The sequence below is a fragment of the Galeopterus variegatus genome, unplaced genomic scaffold, assembly GCF_000696425.1.
Source record: "Galeopterus variegatus unplaced genomic scaffold, G_variegatus-3.0.2 Scaffold2119, whole genome shotgun sequence".
Classification (NCBI taxonomy): domain Eukaryota; kingdom Metazoa; phylum Chordata; class Mammalia; order Dermoptera; family Cynocephalidae; genus Galeopterus; species Galeopterus variegatus.
In genome coordinates, this window is record NW_007728230.1 from 297,518 (window position 1) to 314,975 (window position 17,458).

Sequence of the window (17,458 nt, forward strand, 5' to 3'; positions counted from 1 at the left end):
CCCCCGCCCCTCCCGCGGCGGGTGGGCGGGAACCAGTCTGTAGGTGGGATCCGAACCCTCGGAGGGAGCGCCGCCGCGCTTCCCAAGCAGCGCACTGTAGCAGTGCGCCACCGGGCCGGCCAAGGGGATGATTTTTCATCGATTTCTTTCCTCAATTTCAATTTAAAAACTCCTTCCCTATGGTTTCTCTGCTCCCACAAAAACACAGTCGGCACCTGCTTCATCCCAGCTGCCCCAGAAGAACCTGCTCTGGAAAGGCTCCAAGACTGGACCCTGAGGAGAGTGCAGAGGTCCCTGCAGGCTGTGGCCCTCTGTTCCTGGCAGATGGCAAGTCATGCAGGGAGGACAAGCTGCCGTCAGGCTGACAGTACCACCCCTCACTGGCATCACACAGGTGGTCAAGTCAGCCTGGCACAGCTGCCTGGAGAGAGCTGGGGACCCAGCCTGCAAATCCTCCCCACTCTGCACCAGCCCTGGCTGGCCACTCACAACACACAACAGCCCTGTTTTCAGCATCTCTGAACCAAACAAACATGGCCAGGCACTGCACAAGAAACAGCCTTCCTCTTTGTGTCTCGAGTACTTTCATTATTTACTCCTCATAGATCTATAAGTAGTGACATTTCTCCACCTGCCTCCCTCCCACAGATACTGGAAGGAGGAGCGAGATAAAATGTTCTAAGCTTCCCAAGAGATAAAAGACATCCAATTTTATCTCTTGGGCTCCAAAAACTTGCAAAATTGTTACCCAGTCATGCCACCTGTCCCCTGAAGAAACACACCTACCCTGATTCTTGGATGATCTGTGCCTCGGTCATCCTCAACACAACCGAGAAAAGAGTAGGAAGACAGTCCACCCAGATGGCATTACTCACACTGTCTTCTCTGTGTCTGCAGCACCGTGACAGGAGAGAGGAATAAACACAACTTTCTATTACTTGTGAGTGTGTGCCTCATTCATGAGGATCTCCTTCAACATCTAGGCCAGTGTCTTGCACAGAATAGATACTTCAGCAATATCTGCTCACTTAAACTGTAGTTTATATACTTGGAGACCTACTAGGCTCAAATCTAATTTGAACTCAAAGAGAGCTACTGATACCATCTGCAGGTTCACTGCCCCCCAAGCTTTCCCCATCTAGCCAGTGGCACGATCATTCACTTGGCTGCTCAGGCCAGAACTTACCTGCATCCAATCTATTAGCAGGACACCTTGCTTCTACCTCTCAAGTAGACCCCGAGTCTGACAATGTCTCGCTATCATCAGCAGCACCGCACCTGGAGCCAGGGCTGCTATCCTCTCTCACTGGGCTCTGCACGGTGCCCTCCTGCCCCCATCCTGCCACCTTACAGGCTGTTGGGAAAATATAGGAAAATGGTCAGGGCCCCTCAGATGTTCAGAATCTTGCCAAGCATTTGATGTAAACATGCACGTGCACCCAGGTGTTCCTTCGTTATCGTCTAGTGTAATTGCACATGTGCACCCTGGTGTCCTGGGTTATGACTTAAGCATAAAGGATGAGTGGCTCTGATCCACGGCGCCTCCCACTCCCAGGATGCCAGCAGGTGGGGCCCATGGGGAGGCCACTACTGCTGCTGGAGGCTGCTGCTGCTTGTGCCCCCGAGACCCTCCGCAAGGCCACCGCCGGACCTGTAAGCTACCGGACCTGTAAGCTGCTGTTGCTGAGGAAGCTGGGGACTGAGCTGATGTCATCTGCCACCAGCTCCCAGAATCTTTCCCGATTACCTAGCATGGACCTGCGTGTGAGGGGTGTGGGGACCCAGTGTGTACAATGGGTTTGAAGGGTCTGAGCCCTAGCTCTGACAATATAGGAAACTTAGTATAACTAAAATAATAACTAAAGCCAAAATGTTTCATTATTTAGTTATAATTTGCCTTGCCTGACAACTAGTGTAGTTGTGTAACTTTCCACAGGCCATCCTTCATGCAGCCAGGATGATTTTAACAGCCAGTCAGGTCATGTCACTCCCCTGCTTAAGGCCTGGCAGAGCTTCTCACACAATGATAACAAACTCCAAACCCCTCCTCACCTGGCCTAGAAGCCCAACCTAAGCCGTACCCTGCGTGCCTCTCCAGCTGCATCTCCCCCCAGCCCACCCCCGCTCACCACCCTCCAGCAGCACTGGCCTCCCCCATCAATCAAAAGCACCTAGCTCCTCCTGGGAATGTTCCTCCAAGAAAGCCCCCCCGACAGGCACACCCCTCCCTCCTGCTGACACCACACCCTGCCTATTTCTCTGCTTTAGATCACGTACCAGTACATACAGTGATGGAGTTTCTTTATGTGCTTATTGTCTAACTTCCCCTCAAAGAATTCAGGCTCTTTAAGGGTAGAGACACCGTCTATCTTATGAATAGCTGATCCCAAGTGCCTAGAATGTGGCCAGGTACAGAAAGGTACTCATTTGTGCGGTGACTAAATCTAGTGCTGTCTGTGATACCCCAACTCTCTCTTACTGAATTTAGTTTTGCACACTCATGCATATTCATAGATGACATTGGGGGGCAGGGAGTAAGACTCTCCAGAGACATTACATAAGTCTCACCTTGTAACTATCCTTCCAGTCCAGCAGTTTGCAAATACAAACACTCTCTTCCTACAGAATATTCTACATCAGCACTTCTCAAACTTTTGGTTCTCAGGACCCTTTAAACACACACATTTTTGAGATTCCAAAAAGGTTTTTGTTTATGTGTGTCATATCGATCAGTATTTACAGTGTTTGAAATGAAAACTAACAAAATTTTTAAATATGTATTTATTAACTCATCTAAAATAATAAAATATTACATGTTAACATATATATTTACATAACATTAACTATATTCTAAATGCAACGTGGTATTCTAGATTGGATCCTAGAACAGAAAAATGACAGTAATAGAAAAACTGAGGAAATCTGAATAAAATCTATAGTTTGTAGTTGTATACAAATGTTAATTTCTTAGTTTTGGCAAATATGAGTACACCGTGGTCATGGAAGACATTAACATTAAGGGAAACGGAGTGACAGGTATAGAGAAACTCTTTGTACAATGTTTGCAATGTTTCTTCAAATGTAAAATTATTTTTTAAATGTTTATTTAGTAGGTTGGCCTTATTTTTACGTTTTTGCAAATCTCTTATGTCTGGCTTAGTAGACAATATCTGGATTTTCATATCTACATCTGCACTCAATCTGTTGTAGCTGAAGTATATACAGAAAATCTAGCTTCCCACAGATACACAGTTGGAAAGAGAAAGATTTAATAGCCTTATCAGACAATTATGGATATTCTTACTTTACTACTATACCAAAATTTGACAAGGGGTAGTTTCTTAAAGGTTAGTAGCAGTATGAAACCATACTGGTGAACTTGTGTTCTCTGTTACATTAAACTTCTTTTGGTCTATGTTGCACTTTGGATGAGGGCTTTGTAATTCATGGTTTTGTAATATCATGCATTGGTCATTTGCAGCTTCTCACTAGTTATGAAGATCTTCCACATGCTGACACATTTCACTATACCATACCAGAAAAAGAACATTCGTTAATATCAACCATCTCATCAGAAAAGCCTCTAAGGTTTAAAAAGCTGTCAAGTCCATCATCATGAATACAAACTTTCCAAAATTATAATTTTTGCTTGAATGCCTGAATTTTTTCACTGGCAAAAGTACAGTCAATCATGTCCTTGAAACACCAAGCTCATTTCATTCAATTTTAAGAAAATGTCTCCCAAACATTCAAATCTGAACAGACACAGTTTGTCTACCAGTCACTTTTTTCGAGTAAAACTGGCATTCAGTACAGTCAATCATGTCCTTGAAACACCAAGCTCATTTCATTCAATTTTAAGAAAATGTCTCCCAAATATTCAAATCTGAACAGACACAGTTTGTCTACCAGTCACTTTTTTCGAGTAAAACTGGCATTCTGTAGAAAAGCTCTAGGGTCATTTCTCACCTCAAACACTTGCATATTTTTCCTCAGGACAAACTTTGCATGTGGGTACGGAGCAGAAGCTCTATAGGTGTGCTTCCGTTCCTGCACTCCGCGTGCTAAAAAGAGCATACTAAAGGGCTGACGTGTGACACTTCAAGTAATAACTTCTTAAGTGAAACTGACAGTCCCTTGGTTTGGGGCTGTTTATTCACTAAATTTACTTACTGCCAGTGCAGTTTGGGCTGTTGCCTTGATCTGAATGAAGGCAGCAGCAGCTCCCCACCCTCGCCTTCGCCTGCAGTCTGACTCAGCACAGTGGGAAAAGCCAATAACGTCGTAATATTGTTGTGAAAATAGTTTTGACCTCAGAGGCCCCAGAAAGGGTCTCTGGAAACCCAGTGGTCTGAAGACCACACTGTGAACCACTGTTCTGAATGATCGACAGTCCCTTGGTTTGGGGCTGTTTATTCACTAAATTTACTTACTGCCAGTGCAGTTTGGGCTGTTGCCTTGATCTGGATGAAGGCAGCAGCAGCTCCCCACCCTCGCCTTCGCCTGCAGTCTGTCTCAGCACAGTGGGAAAAGCCAATAACGTCGTAATATTGTTGTGAAAACAGTTTTGACCTCAGAGGCCCCGGAAAGGGTCTCTGGAAACCCAGTGGTCTGAAGACCACACTGTGAACCACTGTTCTGAATGATTTACCCATAGATACTCCAGAATGCAAACATATATTGAGCACTGACTGTGTGTAGACACGGTTCTAAATTCCTATGGATAGTGAAGCAAGGACGGTGCAAAAGAAATAAAGATGATGTTCCTTCCCTGGGAGTTTAAAATACAGTCATGTAAACAACAGCTGCATAAAAGAACCCTGAACATCAGGGACAACCAAAGAGGCATGCAGTGAGAACCCCAAGTGCCTGGTCAATCCGGGGACCCCAGAAGGTCAGTCCTTGGCAGAGTTAGCACAGGCGTCTGGATTTCTCCTCCCAGCAGTGGTCCTTAGACCTAATGAGGATTCTGAAGATCAAGGCCTCAGCCCAAAGACTGCAGGTGCAGCCTGCACAGACAGGAAGCAGGGACGGCAGCAAGAGGCATGCAAACGGCTTCTGGAGGTGAAAACAATACAGAAGAGGAAGGTAAAGCCCCGGGCTGGGTACCAGTAGGAGAAAGAAGAAAGGAGGAGAAATACTGTGGGGGGTCTCCAGAGGACTAAATGTCAAAGGGCTAATTATTAAAAGGCTAATTATTTTTTAGAAGGGCTAAATTTTTAAGAGGGCCAGTGAATAAAGGGCTAATATTTTTTAAAGGGATAATTATGTTTTAAACATGCACATGCATGCACACAACCATAAAGCTGGTTTAATGGAGGACGAAATCCAAGGACAGGTAGGGATTTCTGAGATGAACTTCACACAGAGGAATACTGTACACCAGCAGTATCTCAGACTGCACAGCTAATGTGAACACAGTGCCGTTCACGGTTTCCTGCCATCGCCCACTGCGTGTTCATTTCAAATGGCACTGGACTTCAAAATTGGCCACCTGCCCACTTAACTTAGGCTCTTTGTAAATGGTCTGTCCAGACCAGAAGCCACTTGAGCCTGTACCATTTTTCTGACAAGCTGGGGTGTTTTGTGCTGCAAAGCCTCGATGTCCCAAGTCCTAATGGAGCCCACTGGAGCCCATCAGACGTGGCTATGGGCTTTTCTGCTGCTGCCAAATGACTCAAAGCCCTCAGACTCTCAGCTGCTAGCCCCAGACAACTCCAAACAGAGGGCCCGAGACACCTTCAGCAGAGATGAAAACTGCTTCCCTCCCCCAAAATCCACAGCTCGAGTGAAGGAGAGCAAGTAGACCCTGCACCACATGGCCAGTGGCCTTGATAGAAGAGAATCAGTTCCCATGGAGGCTGGAGTGTTTTCCCAAACAGAACTGACCAGTGACGAACCTCGATGGCAGTAAAATGTGTCTTCCAAGCCTACCCACAATCCGCAGGCAGCTCCATCCCTCCCCGCCTGTGTGTTGTTGTCGTGCTGTTCACCACAACTCCATGCACTGAGCAGCACATGAGCCCCACACATCTCAGCCCACACAGGCTGAGTGGGACAGGGACAGGGACGTACAAGGAAGTCTCAGTTATGCTGCTCCTGAGCATCTTCAAGGTGGGCCCTTCAGAAGGAGGTGAGTGCCGAAGGAACTTAAAGATGCTAAGTCTAATTCAGAAGAGAAAGTTCCCTGCTAGATTTGGTGTCCTGAGGTGATTCCCTACAGGAAACGGAATTCAGGGACCAATGCAAGTCGGGGAGGAGAAAAAGAACACAGAGAAGAGGGTCTTCCTGGTAAGCGAGGACATCGTGGCAGAGGCGTGGGGAGAGGTTTGCATGGCACAGTGCGGGTACTACTCTGTCAGGAGTGCACATGAAAGCATGGGCATTTGTGGAGCTGATGTAAGAAAAGTAGGTTGAGGCTGTAATATAAAGGCAAGTAGACGTCAGACTGCTGGGCACCAGGAAAACCAAGATGGTTCTGGCTGCTGCTGCCCAGCAGGGTGTGCACAAGGGAGGAGGAAGCACAAAGCAGAGAGACATCAACCCCAAAGACCTCCTGAAGGACATGCTTGAGCTTCCTGGCAGAAAGGATGGCATGTTCCTCCAGGAAGACATTGGGAAGTGGGGACATGCCCTTTCCAAAGACAGGGACTGGCATGGGCAGAGGCCTTAACGCTTGGAACAGCATTTTGCGTTCACAGGACTGAAAGCACTAATACATGGCTGGAAGGGAATGTGACAGGGGTGTGGAGCTGCTGCTCTCAACAGAGACAGAGCCAGGCCAGGGAGGGTCTGATTAGCCGGCGGTTCCCAGAATGTACCCCAAAGAGCACAGGAGTGCCACAAAGAACCTCAGGCTGCAGCTGGAAAGGCAGGGCGACAGGAGCAGTGGACAGGCTGGGTGCACCCTCCCGCCACCAGACGAGCCCTGCGCTGAGGAAAGGCTCTCCACTGCAATCGCAAATACCTCAGAGTCCCAAAAGTCCCGATCCAGGTACTAGTGATTAAAGGTTTTCAGCAGCATAAGTCTGCGATGATCGGAGAGCTCCTGGCAACAGCGGCAGCCTGCCTGCCTGGAGGGAGGCTGGCAAGTGAAGAGCGTACCGCTCGGCTCAGCTGAGTCAACCTAGGCTGGGCTACGACTGCAAAGAGGAGAGAGAGAGATGGATGTAAGAGACGATGTCAAGAACTGGTCACTTCCACATGAGAAACCACATGCAGACTTCACTCCCCGTCCAATAGAATGATTGCAGCTAAAATGGCGAACAAAACCAAGCACTGGGGAAGAGGAAGTGTCCTCTGAACTCTCCCTCACTGCTGAGGGGAGTGAAAAAGGGATGTCCACTCTGGAAAATGGTTTAGCAATTGTTGTTAACATTACACACACACCTATGCTGTGGCTCAACTATTTCACTCCTAGACATTTGCCCAAGAGGTGTAAGACCGTATGTCCCTCAAAAGACTCACACAAGAATATACACAGCAACCATGTAAAAACTGGAAATCAGCAGGAAAATGGACAATCACATTTCAGTATAGTCATACAGAGGAATTCAGCAATAAGAGGACGAACTTCTAATACAAAGGACAATCTTAAAAAATATTACATGAAGCAAAATAAGCCAGACACGAAAAAGTGCAAACCATATGATCCATTCATACGAAGTTCAGGAACAGGCAGGACCACTCCATACGAGAGAGATTAGACAAGGGTTGCCTCTGGGGAGATGGGGAGTTAGGACCAGAAGGGGCGGGAGCAAACTCAGGGGCTGATGCAGTGCAAAAATTTCAAAACTCATCAAACTCTACACTTGAGGTCTAGGCACCTACTGTACGCTCCCAAATGTATCTCAGTGACTTTCTGTGTGAGGAGCCCGGACAGTAGGAAAGTCAAAGTGACAGAGAGTTCCGCTGGGCAGACAGAAGGAGGAGATTTGCCACTGATAAAACAGGAAAACGTACAGGTGAGGCGGTGCTCCTTTCCACCTGTTATGAGACTCGCTCTTCACGTGCTGCAGTTTGTTTCTGTCTTTTTCCTCCTATTGGAAGTCCCTTAGTCCAGGGCCTGTGCAGAGCAGACCCTCAGTAACTGGACGCTGCCTGGAATTGAGATCAGGTGGCGATTTCCCCCCCGCCCCCTGGACCCTCAGATGGACAGGCTGAACAAGCAAGTGTAAGAATGCACTGATGAATAATGACAGGTCAAAGTGCCACCTCTGGCTGGAAAGATGGCTTCATTTCTGCGGGTCTTGGAGAGACTCACTGCCTTGACCCAGAGGAGTGGCAGCTGGCAGAGTTAGGCTTTGCGGAAGGCCAGCCACAGAGGCAGCAGGGGAAGGGGTGTCACAGCCCTCGGCCTGCACTGTCCACTCCACCAGTCAAGGGCTCCTCTGTCCTCGAGGCTCCAGCAAGCTCCCCTCACCGCAGTGTCCACGCCGCTCCTCCCCTCTTCCACTTCACCACGCTCGCCTCCCTGCCTCGGTGACCCCCCCAGACATGATCAGACACGGGATCTGTCTCACCCACTGCACACAGGTCTGCACCATGTCCTGCCCCACAGGACAGCCAGGCTTATGACCAGCGGCAAAGCCCGTCCTGTCATCCTCTCTACATCGAGTTGCACTTGGCTTGTACCTAACAAAACCAGAAAGACTCCAAAGACTCAGAGCAAGCTCAGGAAGCACAGCTGTGACAGAGTGAACGCCGTGTGAATACTGTCTCCTCCTCAGCTGGGCCGGGCTGCGGGCGCCTGCCTTGCCGTTCTGACCTCAGCAACTTCAGAAGGAACGTGTTCTCCTGGGAAATTAGATTTACGCAGAATACCCAGTGTAGTCACATGCTTGCCTTCCAGGCCTCCACACTTCCCTCCTGCTCAGAAGCTGCCGAGAGCCATCCAGGTAGCTGTCCTACCTGGGGCGGCCTCCCCTCCGTCAAGGATGGAAAGGCTTGCCAGGTGACACACATCCACAGAAAGAGAGGGGCTGCTCCTTCCTTGGCCTGTCCACGTCCTCCCTGCCACACACCCCTTAAGGATTCTCAATTAATTATCAGACAAGAAGCATTATGGGCCCAGCTACTGCCATCAGCAGGCTTTTAACAGAAGCAAAACAGCCTAAGAGTGGAAGCTCAAGGTAAGATGCAGGGACCTGCAGTCTGCACATGTCCCATCCCACATGGAAGAAAGGGCTGCATGGGCTCATGCACAGGCACCAGCTGCAACTGGACTGCTGGGGGTACAAAGTGCCCTGCAGGATCACAAGCTTCTAGAAGAGGCTTTGTAACATGGACAGCCAAGTCAAGTCACAAAGAGCAAGGGGAGTGAGAGGGCGGGAGGGGTCGCAGCAGCTTCCGTTTCAGGGTAGGAATGTCACGGGAGCTCTCTCTACGACATCTCCCAGGTCTCTTTTCCAGCCTTACTACCCAAGCAACTTTAAAAAGAAAAACGCTGAGGTTAGCATGAAGGAAGGGATTGTCCACACTATTTACTGAGAAGTAACACAATTCTATGTAGCACAGCAAAGAATTCTACGTGGTCTGACCAGCCAAGGACTAACCCCAGCCCTGGGATCTGTGCCTGTAACAAGTCACGTATCTTTTCGGCCTCAGTTTCTGCGCCTGAAAATATGGATAATAATATTTGCTTACATACAGCCTCTGTTCTGTAAAGTCAACTGCTACAAAAGCCTTTTTTGGAGAGATCTTCCAGCCTGAAAGAAAGCAATGACCGTCAGTGGTTTCAGTACAGCCTGCAGTGAGGCCGGAATCCAGCACAGGAGCAGCCGCTGCACTCACCCAAACCTCAGCCACATGCACCGGGTCCTAGCCACACTCTGCCCGCCCCCCACAATGTACAGGCATAATCAATTTATCAATTAAAACACAGATTTTTTCACTTCGTTAAAATATTTCATATTATCACAGGTCCCTCAAAGGATGCACCATTCCTTTTCATCATGAATGGCAATATCTCTTCCTACTTGCTTTCAGGGCCACACATGGGAGCAGCATGCAACCCGAGAGCTGTGGGTTTGACACCTTGGACATGAGGATAATGGCTCCCAAATCTTTTCAGTCCATGAAGAATTTTGGCAGAGAACACAGACTACATACTACAGTGTCTCTCACTTTGCTAGAAAGAGCTTCCAGCTTTACCCCAAACCACCAACAGATATTCATGAGCAACTACCTTGTGCTTGAACTGGAGATGCAGCAAGCCCAGTGTGGCCCTGCCCTCCTGGAATTCAGTCTGGAGACGGAGGGGCTGCTACAATCAAACAGGACAAAGAACCTGACAGGGGAAGGACCTGCTGCCACGTGAGCCCTAGGAGGCCATTTGGCCCACACTGGAAGGCCAAGGGAAACTTCTGGGAAGAAGCCGTGGGAGAAAGAGCCAGAAGGGGTGCAGGTCTCAGGTCCACTGTCGCTTGCACAAGGAAGCCCTCCCTGACCACCCTTCCAATCTCAGGCTCTTCTCACTCCCGTACAGTTCCTGTTCTTCCCTTTACTTACTGCCACTTGTATTCACACATTCACAGCTCATACTTCCTCCTTGGGTCATTCAAGACTCTTGGAAAGGAGGAGCCATGTCTATTTTGCTTAGCAGCGCTTCGTCCAGTGCCTGGCACATGGAAGTGCTGTGCGTGTACGTACTGCACGAATTACGACTGAGAAGACTGCTAGGCTGAAAGACTCGCCAAGGAAAAGCCTGCTGGAAGCGGACGGTGGAGTCAAAAGAAATAGAAATAAAAAGCCATTCGGGTGAACCAGAGATCACTGGGGGCAATGCAAGTGTCAAGAGCTGAATCTGGGGAAAAAGCAGTGAGCAAGCCAGACAGCACCACAGGGGGCTGCTGAAGGCGTGGACGTCCTCCCGAGGATGGCGAGGACTCTGAAGACCTTCACGTCGGGAAGCGAGGTGGTCAGATTTGCATTATTCTTGCTACAATGTGGAAAACGTTTAGAAAGAATTGAGATTGCAAGGGGGAAAACTGGTTAGGAGTGAATGTATTAAACCATGTGAAAGGTTATGGTGGGCTGTTCTAGAATTTATGAGGGTTGGGAGAAAGTGGAGGAACAGAAGAAACCAGTACAAAGGAGAATCTGCATGTCTCAGGCATCCTTTGGAAGAGGTAGCTGAAGGGAAACACTCGAGAACTCACCCTGGCACTGGCTGGAATGGTGGAGCCATCTACTGTGGCACAGACAGCCCAGGAGCAGGTGAAAGCTGAGGCTGGGAGTAGGGGCAGAGACGACGGTTCAACTTACACCTGGCTATGCTTCAAGTTCCCATGCAGCCTCCACGCACATGTGCCCAGGAGGTAGCTGCCTGTACCAGAGCAATGCAGCACAGAGCAGGACCCAGACAGGAGGTACAGAGTTGAGAAAAACCCACACGATGACAATTGACACAGGGCAAGACATGAAATTTCCCCCAAAATTAATCAGAATAGTACATCTTCATGAGATACCAACTATGGAAAGCCTTGTGAAATCGTTAATTTATATCAGAAACCAAAGCTATGTATCACCAACACTCACAATCTGGTATCCACACGTGCACACACTTAGCTTTTATTGTACATTTACCTATATAAAAGTAATCAGAGAGGTGAGCCTAGCAGAACCACATGGCAGAGGCAACCCCTCCCCCCCTCCCTGGACCCAGAGGGGAGTGCCAGCCCATGTGGTCCGTGAGCCCAGCAGAACTGCGCACTGCTGGGGGCTCATTCTATGACTACAGATTCTGGAACAGGGCCCAAGGTGGTTTAACATAACCACCCCCACACCTACTGTCAAGCAAAGACAATTCATCACCACAGTAGCAACCAGGGCCACTCCACAGCCAACCTCAGTGTAACAGAAGAAGCAAGCCCTCTACCAAATGACCAAACATCAACAAAAAGAATACTAGAACTACAAATAAACAAGAAGAAATGACACCACAAAAAGAAAACAGTAATGCTCCAAAGTCAGACTCTATGAAAGAGGGAACCCTTGAAATGTCTGAAAAAGAACTCCAAGCAATGATCTTAAGAAAACTTAAAGAAACAAAGGAAATCTCAATTAGAGAACACAAAGAAACAAGAAAAAATACCCAGAATATGAAGGAGGAAATCTACAAAGAGATTAATACCTTAAAAAAGAGTGTAGCAGAACTCCTAGAAATGAAAGATTCACTCAATGAAATAAAAAATGCAACTGAGAGCTTGAGCATCAGGGTAGAGCAAGCAGAAGAAAGAGTTTCAGAGCTTGAAGATGGTCTTTTTGAAATAACTCAGGCAGACAAAAAAAAAAAGGAAAAAAGAATTTAAAATAATGAGGAAAATCTAAGAGAGATAGCAGAGAACCTCAAGCACTCTAACATTCAAATTGTGGGTATTCCTGAAGGGGAAGAGAAAGGAAAAGGTAGTGAAAACCTATTCAAGGAAATAGTAACAGAAAACTTCCCAGGTGTAGGGAGAGATACAGACATTCAGATCCAGGAAACTCAAAGGTCCCCAGACTCAATGCAAAAGACACATTATAGTTAAATGTGCAAAGCTCAAAGACAAAGACAGAATTCTAAAAGCAGAAAGAAAAAAGTGTCAGGTCACTTATAGGGAAACCCCATCAAATTAACAGCAGACTTCTCAACTGAAACCCTACAGGCCAGAAGAAAGTGAAATGATATGTTCAAAATACTAGAGTCAAAGAAAAAATTTGTCAGCCAAGAATTCTTTACCCAGCAAGGCTCTCCTTCAGAAATGAGGAAGAAATAGTGTATTTCCCAGACAAACAAAAGTTGGGGGAGTTCACCACCACCCAACCAGCCCTGCAAGAAATTCTCAAGGGAGTCATTCATCTGGAATCTGAATAATGGTGACCAGTATCACAAATACACAAGAAAGAGCAAAACCCACCATTAAAACAAAAATGCCAGCAAGAAAGAGAAAGATGCTAAATCATGCCACCTTAAATTTCCAACTAACATTGAAGAAGAGAAATAAAAGGGGAGATAATAATTAAAAGATATTTAAATGATCTAAACAAGAAGCAATTAAATGACAGGAATCCAGCAACACTTGTCAATAACTACCCTAAATGTGAATGGACTAAACTCCCCATTCAAAAGACATAGACTGACTGATTGGACTAAAAAGCTAGACCCATTATTGGTGGGAGCTAAAAATAAATAAATAAATTCACACACACACACACACACACACACACACACACACACACACACACACACACACACACACACACACACACACACACACACACACACAAAAAAAAAAAAAAACCGGGGGGGGGGGGGACATAAGAACTACAATTCCTTGAAGTTGATATGACAAGCAAACAGAAAGGACTTTGTTGGGTGGGAGGGGGGAGGGGAGGAAGGAGAGAGGTTTTGGTAATGGGCCACAATAATCAACCACGTTGTATATCGACAAAATAAAATTAAGAAAAAAAAAAGCTAGACCCAAGTATATGCTATCTTCAAGAGACCCACCTCACCTGTAGAGACACACATAGACTAAAAGTGAAGGGATGGAACAAAACATACCATGTAAATGGAAACCAAACACAAGCAGGAGTAGCTATTCTTATATCAGAAAAAATAGACTTTAAACCAAAAACATAATAAGAGACAAAGAAAGCCACTACATAATGATAAAGGGATCTATCCAGCTAAAAGACATGACAATCATACACACATATGCACCCAATACTGGAGCACCCAGATATATAAAGCAAACACTCTTAGACCTAAAGAAAGTAATAGGACCTAATACATAGTAGTGGGTGATCTGAACACCACTCTCGCAGTATGGGACAGATCTTATAGGCAACACGTCAACAAAGAGACACAGGATTTAATCTACACCTTAGACCAACTGGACTTGGCAGATATATACAGAACATTTCACCCAACAACTAAAGAATGTACTTTCTTCTCATCAGCTCATGGAACATTCTCCAGGATAGACCACATATTAGGTCTCAGCAAATTTTTTAAAAAATTGAAATCATTCCAAGTATCTTTTCAGACCACAATGGACTAAAATAGGAAATAAATAATAAGCAAAACTCTGGAAACTATACAAATACATGGAAACTAAATAACAGGCTCCTGAATGACCTATAGGTCCAAGAAGGAATTAAACAGGAAATCAAAGAATTTCTAGAAACTAATGAAAATAAAGATACATCATACCAAAACCTGTGGGATACTGCAAAAGCAGTACGAAGAGGCAAATTTATTGCAGTAAGTGCTTACATCAAAAGAATGGAAAGAGGGCTGGCCCCATGGCTCACTGGGGAGAGTACGCCGCTGGGAGCGCAGCGACACTCCCGCCGCAGGTTCGGATCCTATATAGGAATGGCCGGTGCACTCACTGGCTGAGTGCGGTGTGGGCGACACCACACCAAGGGTTGCGATCTCCTTACCGGTCACGAAAAAGACAAAAAAAAAAAAAAAAAGAATGGAAAGATTTCAAATAAATGACCTAACACTATACCTCAAAGAACTTGAAAAACAACAACAATCCAAACCTAAAGGTAGTAGATGGAAAGAAATAATTAAGATCAGAGCAGAACTAAATGAAATAGAGACCCAAAAAAACAATAGAAAAGATGAACAAAACAAAAAGTTGGTTTTTTAAGAAGTAAAATAGACAAACCATTAGCTAGGTTAACATAAAAAAGAAGAGAGAAGACCCACATAACAAAAATCAGAAATGAAAAGGGAGACATTACAACCAATACCACAGAAATACAAAGAATCATTAGAGACTATTATAAACAACTGTATGACAACAAATATGAAAATCTGAAACATATGGATAAGTTTCTAGACACATACAAACTACCCAGACTGAACCAAGAAGAGATGGAAAACCTGAATAGACCAATAAAAAGCAAGGAGTTTGAAGTGGTAATTAGCAATATTCCAACAAAGAAAGGTCCAGGTCCGGATGGTTTTACAGCTGAATTCTATCAAACTTTTAAAGAGGAGTTAACACCAATTCTCCTCAAACTATTCCAAGCAATTGAAACAGAAGCTAGTCTCATAAACTCATTCTTTTAGGCTAACATAACTGATACCAAAACCAGATAAAGACACAACAAATAAAGAAAATTACAGGCCAATATCCTTGATGAACCTAGATGCTAAAATCCTCAACAAAATATTAGCAATCAGAATACAGCAACATATTTAAAAAATTATACAGTATGATCAAGTGGGATTCATCCCAGGGATGCAATGATGGTTCAACATACAAAAGTCAATAAATGTGATATATCACTTCAAGAAACTTAAGGACAAAGACCATATGATTATCTCAATAGATGCTGAAAAAGCATTTAACAAAATTCAACATCCCTTCATGATAAAGACTCAAAAAATTAGGTATAGAAGGAAAATATCTCAACATAATAAAATCCATTAATGACAAGCCCACTGCCAGTATCATTCTGGATGGGGAAAAACTGAGGGCCTTTCCCTTAAGAACAGGAACTAGAAAAGGATGCCCACTCTCACCACTTCTATTTAACATAGTACTGGAAGTACTAGCCAGAGCAATCGGACAAGAGAAAGAAACAGAGGGAATCCAGATTGAGAAAGACCAAGTCAAACTTTTTCTATTTGCAGATGACATGGTACTATATATCGAAAAACCTAAAGACTATCAAAAAACTCCTAGAGCTGTTTAATAACTTTAGTAACGTTGCAGGATACAAAATAAATGCCCCCAAATTAGTTGCATTTATATACTCAAATAATGAACTAACAGAAAGAAAAATAAGGAAAGTAAGCCCATTTACAATTGTCACACACAAAAAATAAAATACCTAGGGATTAATTTAACCAAGGAGGTGAAAGACCTCTACAATAAGAACTAGAAACCACTTCTAAAAGAAATTAAAGAAAACACAAAAAGATGGAAAGATATTCCATGCTCTTGGATTGGAAGAATTAACATTGTGAAAATGTCTATACTACCCAAAGTGATCTACAGATTCAATGCAATCCCCATCAAAATACCAATGACATTCTTCACAGAAATGGAAAAAACAATCTCACCTTTCATATGGAACAACAAAAGACCCCAAATAGCCAAAGCAATCCTGAGCAAAAAAAATAAAGCCAGAGGCATAACATTACCTGACTCTGAATTATACTACAAAGCTATTGTAACCAAAACAGCATGGTACTGGTATAAAAGAAGACATTTAGACCAATGGAGTAGAATTGAGAACCCAGAAATCACTCCTCAGGCTTACAGCCATCTTATATTGTACAAAGGAAACAAAAATCTACATTGGGGAAAAGACCGCCTCTTCAACAAGTGGTGCTGTGAAAACTAGGTATTCATGTGCAGAAGAATGAAACCAGATATGCACCTCTCACCATACATTAAAATCAACTCAAAATGTATTAAAGACTTAAGTATAAGACCTGAAATTGTAACATTACTAAGGGAAAATATAGGTGAAACACTTCAGCGACTAGGTCTGGGCACAGGCTTTATGAACATGAGCCCAAAAGTACAAGCAGCAAAAGCAAATATAAACAAATGGGTCTACATCAAACTAAAAAGCTTCTGCACAGCAAAAGAAACAATCAACAGAGTGAAATGACAACCTTACAGAATAGGAGAAAATTTTTGCTAACTATGCATCTGACAAGGGATTAATATCCAGAATATACATAGAACTCAAGGAATTATACAGTAAAAAAACAAATAACCCAATTAAAAAATGGGCAAAGGAGCTGAATAGACATTTTTCAAAGGAAGACGTACAAATGGCCAACAGGTTAATGAAAAAATGCTCCACATCACTAGTCATCAGGGAGATGCAAATTAAAACTACACTGAGATACCACCTCACCCCAGTTAGACTGGCTATAATCAAAAAGACAGTGAATAACAAATGCTGGTGAGGGTGTGGAGAGAAGGGAATGCTTCTCCATTGTTGGTGGGACTGTAAATTAGTACAACCACTATGGAAAACAGTATGGAGGTTTCTTAAACAACTACAGATAGATCTTCCATATGATCCAGCAATCCCACTTCTGGGTATATACCCAGAGGAATGGAAATCATCATGTCAAATGGATACCTGCACTCCCATGTTCATCGCAGCTCTGTTTACAATAGCTAAGATATGGAACCAACCTAAATGTCCATCGATGGATGACTGGATAAGGAAACTGTGGCTTATATACACCATGGAATACTACTCAGCCATAAAAAGAATGACATTCTCCCATTTGCAACCACATGGATGAGTCTGGAGAAACTTAAGTTGAGTGAAATAAGCAAAGCCCAGAGGGATAAATACCGCATGTGCTCACTCATATGTGGGAGCTAAGAGAGAAAGAAGGAAGGAAAGAAAGACCACAGTAGTGCGTTGGTCGTGCAGAGGAAGAGAACTTTCCTTGGACTACAATGGGGGGTCGGGGGGGGGG

General features: G+C 44.9%; 1 protein-coding gene across 1 annotated transcript in view; it reads left to right on the forward strand.

The window, feature by feature from the left end:
* LOC103596804 overlaps window positions 1-17,458 on the forward strand; it is a 43,631-nt gene that overhangs the window by 9,655 nt on the left and 16,518 nt on the right. The window contains 4 exon segments of the mRNA XM_008580523.1: window positions 1,556-1,669; window positions 5,948-6,133; window positions 6,224-6,291; window positions 10,169-10,314. Of these exon segments, the coding sequence (XP_008578745.1) occupies window positions 1,556-1,669; window positions 5,948-6,133; window positions 6,224-6,291; window positions 10,169-10,314 (514 nt within the window).